Source organism: Lactuca serriola, chromosome 4, assembly GCF_051521515.1.
Source record: "Lactuca serriola cultivar US96UC23 chromosome 4, Lser_US96UC23_V15, whole genome shotgun sequence".
Classification (NCBI taxonomy): Eukaryota; Viridiplantae; Streptophyta; class Magnoliopsida; order Asterales; family Asteraceae; genus Lactuca; species Lactuca serriola.
The window spans coordinates 335,589,178-335,597,371 of NC_136411.1; the positions used below are offsets into that span (position 1 = coordinate 335,589,178).

At 35.2% G+C, this 8,194-nt stretch overlaps 1 protein-coding gene across 2 annotated transcripts; it reads right to left on the bottom strand.

Moving 5' to 3' along the window:
- Nucleotides 1–499: 499 nt before the first annotated feature.
- Nucleotides 500–3,269, bottom strand: LOC145100721 (T-complex protein 1 subunit eta-like). 2 transcript variants are annotated; one of them, XR_013705215.1, is made up of 5 exons: nt 3,040–3,269; nt 2,830–2,928; nt 2,678–2,750; nt 1,187–2,581; nt 500–993 (listed from the first exon to the last, which is right to left on the bottom strand). XR_013705215.1 is itself a non-coding variant. In XM_079037882.1 (4 exons), exons 1-3 carry the CDS (start codon nt 3,130–3,132, stop codon nt 2,679–2,681), a joined length of 264 nt encoding a protein of 87 aa, XP_078894008.1. In that variant the 5' UTR covers nt 3,133–3,269; the 3' UTR covers nt 973–2,581; nt 2,678. The 2 variants fall into 2 exon arrangements, 1 of the variants encoding a protein (XP_078894008.1); XM_079037882.1 differs by having other exon boundaries at nt 973–2,581.
- Nucleotides 3,270–8,194: the final 4,925 nt, after the last annotated feature.

Here is an 8,194-nt window from a genome sequence, read left to right on the forward strand (position 1 = left end):
TGCATCTTGTAAAATGCTTAGACGACGCGCAAATGTGTGTTAAGGAAGGCCCTGTCATAACGAGAGATGACACGCTTTTGCGCGTCGTCTATTTACAATGCTCGTTTACGAAGCGCGTATACAACGCGCAATGCATGTCAAGGAAGGACCTGTCATAAAGAAGATGACACGCTTTCGTGTGTCGTAAAATGATGCACATTTACAACTTGCATTGCGTATCATTAAAGCCCATGTCATAAACAAATACGACATACATTTTTGCGTGTCATAAAGTATAAATGTTTTAAAACATAAATATATTTTTTTTTGTAAATTTACTAATTTTCAAATTACATCACATTTATTGTCTCATAATATAAAATAAAATTTCATACACAAAAAATAAAATAAATTGCACAATGTATAATATGTCATACAAATAATCATTCAAATGTTAAATAAAAATAATACATTGCTAACATGCGTTATACATTCCTATAAAACTAAAAACCCTCGGTGACCTTGATCTAGATCAAGATCGACTTGGGTCGATGGCAACGATTGGATTTTAGATACACAGCATGATTACTGACCTAAGGCCTTGTGCAACCACACACACTTTAGTGTCTCAAGGGCTAGTATACTTCCTCCTTGCCATCCAATAGCTTTCATTAACAATGGAACCAATGCATAGTATGATTTCTCCTGCATGTTGTTGACATCTCTTAAAAAATATTAGAAAATAAATTTTTGATATTATGATCTTAATATACCTTCACATCATCAGATGCATCTTGTAAGGACCTAAATATATGAGGGAAGTACTAACTATTTAACCTTTGTGATAGGGTTGTCAACAACCCTGTCAGTCCCATACTTGTGTAACAATCTTTTTGTAATCTATATAAGCATAAACAAATCCAATATTATAAGACCAAAACACACACAAACTTGATAGATCAAGTGGAATGCTTTAGAAATTCTAACCTTGTATGCACCCTGGTATACTCCAACCTGCACATCACAAAAAAGATGAGGCTTATTGCAAAAGACTCTCTAGATATATAATGATAAACACAGTACTAGCTAGGGCTAAGCTCCACCTGCAACAAATATGTGTATGTGTGTCCACAGGAACTGTATATGTATAAGCATCCCAACAAAAATCATAGCTAACCATCTAGGTTGCATTAAATGGATAGATTACCTGATCTAAAGTATGTTGTGCAAAATCAATTGTGGAAATCATAACACCAGCCACAAAAGACCCTCATCTGAGTTGAGCTCCAAACTTTTGGATTTTTGTTGAGAGCCTTGACTCATAGCTAACCATCTTCTCTGATTGTTTTCTTCATTATTTAACCTACAAAATACATACAACACATATGTTACATACATACATAATAGTTGCAAAACTAATGATTTGAGGCAACATATTATTCCAATCGTAGGTTTATGATTCCTCCTTTAACTAGGCCACCATACCATACCCTATATAATACTTCAAACATAACCAAACACCATCATTTATGGTAAAAACAAACAATAATAGTAACAAATTCACATTTCATTTCATACAGATTTTAATACCATAAGAAAATATATAATGATTTATTATACTCACCAAGTACATCAGGGGCTGTAAGCCTCCTAGTACAAAATTTGACGAATCTACCCCTAATTTCAGCTCTAATTGAAGTCACAGACTCAGAAGCACTCAACTTTGAAGCCATAATTTCAACTCTAATTTCTTTCATTAAACTCATAAGTAAAAGCATTTTTCACTTGCCTATTTTCACTCAATGATACAGACAACTGCAAGTTTTCCCTGGTTTGTTCTGTTTGAACAAGATTTATAGGAGTAATCTCAAGGGAGTGCATCATATCATGCATAGTTCTGGTAGTTGCAGTTGTTGTCATTGCAAGAATACAGTTTACTCCAATACTATAACGACGTACAGATGCTCTAAGCCTCATATATGAAGGGCGGAAATTATGTGACCTGTGTACTTACATTAATGTGATATGCATTAGAAGCTAAATAGTGATGAAATGAAATAAGCAACTACAACAACTCACCATTCAGAAGTACAGTGGGCTTCATCAATCACAACAAGTGAGATTAGTGAATTTGTAGAAAATATGGATGTAAATTCTGCATTTAGTAATCTCTATGGAGAAATAAAAAGGAACTGAAACACAAATAGATCAATGTACATGTTCAAAAAGATTTCAACTCAGTAAGAATCATTGATGAACTCGCCTTCAAGGCTCCTTCTTGAACCTGCCTAAGTGTTTCTGCACTCTCTTCTAGTGTCTACAACAATCAGGCATGTGAAATTATGAATTGAAATGAAACAATAGATTGTAGTTATTATAGTTACCTTTGGGTTAGTATCTACTCCATGAAGGGAACCCTTACATGTACTATCTTATTACACATTACATTTATTTACAAAATATATAAATAAATAAATAAAGAAATAAAATGTAATGCAATAGACAAAGACCAACCAACAGCAAGTGCACGTTTCTGCCTTAGCTTGTTAAGTACATCAGTTGCATCAAATCCAACATTATCACAAAGTTGTCATGGGATAACCTATAAATAATAACATACAATTAGTATGTTATTATTTAGTGTATAATATTATATAATACTAATGAAAAACAATTTATGCAACTGACAAAAACCTACCTCAACTGAAAAAAAGCTGTGACTTTCCAGCTATATTCCTCGCATTCTGCCACATGTAATGGCTTATCTCCATCTGCAATTCAAATTATCACATCATCATAATTCTTAAAAAACAACACCACTGAATTCAAATTTATGATTAAAAAAATTACGTCGATTGCACCACCACCAGTGACCACCATGGAATTCTTGATGGCCCGCTTTACTATCATGATTGCATCGTGTAAACTCCATTCTGCTTCCTCAATAAACTATTTATTATTCAATCAAACTTTTAATATCAGAATCAAAATCCACTAAAAACAAAAGTATTACAAAATCACTTTAGGAAAAAGATTAAAGAAAAGTGTGATGAAAAAAACCTGATCAGCTCCACCTATGAAGTCCAACAACTCTTCAACTTTGCTTACATGCTCTAAACAGAATATTCTAGGTCTTAAATACCCATTACTCATGTTCCATATGACTGCATGATAAGAAGAAGATCTATTAAGAATACAGGTTAACAGTTTGTTTTCTCTGAGGATAAGCCCATTACTCGTGTTCCATGGCTGAATCCTATGCGATAAGCCCTTAGAAAGGTCACTACAAATTCAACAGGGTTGTGCACTAACCTGCAAGCATGAAACATAAGAAATTTTCAGTAGAATGTCCCAAATCTGAACAATTTACCACCATATGTTTTACATAATTACTTTGAGATTTTCTAAAGGAAGTTTAGAATGTGAAATTCAATTTTGAATAAAGAAATAACACACCTGCAACATGGAACGCCAGAAGCAACAATAAGTTCAAGTGATAGAATGGTAGTCTTTTTGCCCAAGAGTGTTAGAGAAGCTGTTAAACAAAAATGGCAGGAGCTTTATGAATTTCTAAAGAAGTAATTTGAAGCCCTAGACATTCCATGTTGACAAATAGTCATTATATAAGTTCACTTTTTTTCTTAGAAATGCTTTAAGAAGGTGAGAGATGCATATTATAGCAGCTCTTTCTATATTCATTGCAATGATATAATCAATGAACAAATTGTATATAATTAACCAAAAAACTGAGTGTTGACCTAGATTTCCACCAAGATAAACCTGTGAGTTGAAGACGACCTAGATTTCCACCAAAAAACTGAGTTTCGACCTAGATTTCCACCAAAAAACTGAGTTTCGACCTAGATTTCCACCAAAAAATTGAGTTATAGGATCCGTTGTTGCCTCTTGTATTGCTCTAATAGAACCAATTCAGTTTATTTTTTTTTCTGTTACTGTGGTGCCTTAATCAATAGCTTGAAGAGCTAAACAAATCATAAACTAGAGTACTAGACAGCTAAGTCAAAAACAAAAACTAACTCAGGATATGAGAATTGAGATTTCAGATTTGTAAATTCTAATTTCTAATTATAATATTCCGATTTCAAGAAGAGTTGAATCCAAGAGATTGAGAGAACGGGAGAACAGGAGAAGAACATACCTGATTTCTGGTGACAGCTGTTGCGGTGGTGAATGTCGAGACCAACGGGCAACGACTGAGCAAGGTAAGGAGCTAGCGACTATCAACGATGGGGGAGGAACTAGGTAACAATATAAGATACAATCGATTTTGACTTCTTGTCTCTAGGTTTGAAAATCGGACTGAAATCGGGAGGGGTCATAGCCGAATATCTACACTAACAGCCTATAGTTAAAAATTTTGAAGATATATCAGCTATTTCTAACCCAAATATGGGGGGGCAAAGCCCCTCCTGGCCCTATAAATAATATGCACATGCTATGACTATTAGCAATCATTTGGATCGCATCTGATTAATAATTAACGAATAATATACGTAATTGAAGCTTTATTTGATTATAGATGCAAATTGGAAGTTACACGTGATAGGAAACCAGATTAAAAAAAGCAATCGAGAATTCAACACATACAGGACCAAGAACAGTACTTATTGAATTTATGAGGCGGCCTACTCCTTGCTGAAGCACAACCGATCCATTGTCTTCAGAAAAAAGGATATCCATATCAAGGCCAAGTACACCTTGATGAATGATTTGAATTTTAAGAAACAAACCGATTGGAGTGGAATCAGATATTGGGGAGTGGATACTGTTCTAAGGTCTTTATTTTAGGAACGAACAAGGAGGCGATGGTGCAAATTGATGACCACCAATAAAAGCCTTCGTAGAGCTGGATTGGAGTGGAATCAGAGATTGGGGAGTGGAAAACGAGAGGATCAGAGAAGTTCGAAGTGTGAATTGAGTTTTTAGGGTTCAATGTCAAGTCAATTAGAAAAGAGTCCAAAACAATTACACCTCCCTGTACCTCACCCAATAATCGAAACCATAGAAACTCTTGAATTCTGTATGAACAAGCGACAAAGATGCGAACTTGTGGGAAGTGAAGCGGTGGAGGTTTGAGAATCAAGAGAGAAGAAAGAAAGAAAAGGGGTTTTCGGCAGGGATAAGTTAGGGTTTTCAGCCGGTGGAAACAAAGGTGTGTTTCATTAAAATTTATAAAGCGATATAGTTAGACGACATACATTTTATTTAAGGTGCCCTCCATGTTTTTTTATTAGACACTAATTTTAGGGCACGCAAAAATGCGTGTCCTCTATGCTTCATATTTTGGAAATCTGACATCAATTTTTAGGGCACGCACAAATGTGTGTCCTCTATTAGCGCGTGTCATTGATTGCGCGTCGTAAAAGGCTGTTTTTCTAGTAGTGAGTATTACTAGTTATTATTTCATATGGTATGATAAAATAAGTCATGCACAACATTTTGGACTAGTTGGATTCTTTTGTCTTTTACCTAAAGAGAACGTTTATATTTTATAAACTTGGAGTTTATATAAAATAAAGAATCTTTCTTTTTAAAGAGGCGTGGCAAAAAGATAATGATGGTGTGGGAGGTTGCTTTTTCAACCTTCCACCTTTTGTCTCTTATGCTTCTAAAGGCTACCATTACTTTAGATTATTTTAATGGTTAGGCCTTACCTCTGTAAGTCCCTAATTTGCCCGTGTATCAGTCAGATCCGTTTGATGGTGCGGAAACCCAATCAAACGGATGATGTCAAATCAAGTAGAAGAGAAGGAGAAGAAGAATTAATATGAATCTTGTATGTATTGATATGAATTATGATTCGGATACAAGAGATTCACACACACATAAAAGCTCCTGTTTCTCTCTAGCCGAAAAGTCTCTACGTGTTCATCAATCATCAAAATCTACTCCTCACCCTAGCACCTCTATTTATACTAGGGAACATGGGCCGGAAACAAATGGGCCGTAAATGAGTTTACGGCCCTAAGGTGTTTACGGCCGTAAACTAGACCATAAATTCATAAATATTACAGAAAAATACAATTGCCCAGAAAAGTAAAGTATAAACCATATTTTGACCCAACAATCTCCCCCTTGGTTTATAGCTTTCTTTTCTTAAAGACCCAACAAGCTCCCCCTAAAAGGTAGCTAGCTCTTCTTGTCAATCTTCAATGGGAGCTTGGATTCAGCTTTAACCTTCGAATTCTTGACAACATCAGGATGAACATATGAATCTTCAATAATTGACTTCATCTTGAGCAGTTGGGCATTTCTTCAGAATTTGGCATTGATCGCACATTGGGTGAGGAGGCTTGACGTACTGATTCTTGAAAGATGGCGCTTTCAGCTTGAGAATCTTCAGAGAGAACATCAGAGAGAACAAATCTTCTGGATCACTTCAGCAGGTACAACAATAGCAGCAGACTGATTAAGGAGGCTTCAATGCAATCCGTCACATAATCTTCAATTGCAGCTTCACCTTGCTTCTGGGGTTGAAGGATTGAATGTGGAAAGAATAATCTTCATTTCTTGCTCCTTCGAATGCGAATTCTTCGATGCTCACGGACGAGGCTTTGGCTCGACAAAACAAAACTAAAAGAAAACTTAGCACACAAATTAAAACAGATACAAAAATATTTTTGGATTTTTGATTTTTCTGAACAAAAAATTAAACAAAAATAACACTATTTTTGGATTTTTAATTTTTCTGATTTTTCTTTGATTTTTGAATTTTTCTGATTTTTTTTTTATTTTTAATTTTTAATTCTCCCCTAATATTTAAATTAGAAGAAACTATGACCAATTTAACAAAAATAAAAATGATATCTAATTTTAAGAGTGATTTGGGATCAAAGTTTTTAGACAGTCTTTATCCACTTGTCGGTACCTTTCTTATTCACATCTTTGTCTGGTCGATTGTTGGTATTGTTGTCCACTTAAACACGAAAAATTGTGACAGATTTAGGGTATACTATTTGTTGCAAGACCAGGTGAACTTTAAAACCTAAAATTTATATTTGATCCTAATTTCTTAGATACTATATCTTAAGGTCCATTCATCTGACGATGACCAGGGATATTGTTGTCCACCTAAATTGAGCAACGAGATCTACAGACAATCTGTATGAGTTCAATTTTAAGTGTACTGGAACGTGTTTCCCGCTTCCTAATATGCCCCAGCCATTAAGAACTTCCAGAGTAGTCCTTACACCGGGTGAGCAGACAACCATTCAGAGAGAGAAAAGATTCAGAATTCTATTGCTAACTACTTCAGAGGGGTTGAGAAGAAGAAGGTTGCATATGCTGTGTACCAGGTCCGATTAGAAGTCATGCAAAGGAGACAACATATGGCTAACAGATAAGAAGTATTTCACATATATATAGCCTGCAGAGAAATAGAGTTGCATATGTTGTGTACCAGGTCGGAGTGGAAGTCACGCAAAGGAGACAACATATGACTAACAGACGGAAAGAAAGAAAATGATATTCTACAGACCTAATTTATCGGAATTTACCAGTCGCCCCATCCAACTGGAATTAAGGACAGAATCCGCACATCGAGGAAAAGTTAAACGACGGTTCCAAGTACGGGTTCAATTAATGTGACGAGTAGATTCCCATATATATCTCCCTGCACAACCTATCCGAGCATCGTATTGTCAGGCTGAATGTATCTAACTAGGTCAAGATTTGTCAAGTCTATAAATTTCCTAAGTTCAACTCTCCCTCGTCAAGTCCATTTAAAATTTTTCGTGCCTACCGACGCATCAAACCAGAGCATAGACGCTTCAACTTTGGGTACGTTATGCAGACTCAGATTGCCTGTTATCACTTGATAATATCACTTCCCAAAGCATCTCCCTCAAGCACATTTCATAACCAACATATATTTTTATTATTTATATTTATATTTTTTTTTTAATTTTATAATTTTTGTTTTGTTTTTATTTCTCCCCCTAAATTTGTGCATAGGAGAGAAACGAAAGTAAATGCGCAAATTTAAACTATCCTAAAACAAAAATTAGTCTTTAAAGCGAATCAGGTTAAGAAAAACTCAGGAGTATATAGGAGAAAACGCAAACCGTAAGTCACCGATTGAATTTGCATCCAGAAGGTCTGAGAATAGAACGCGTAATCTCGGAACAGATCCGAAATTCTTCATGTCATTAAGCACTAACCCCGTTTGTGATCTCTTTCTTTCTTCCTTTCCCGC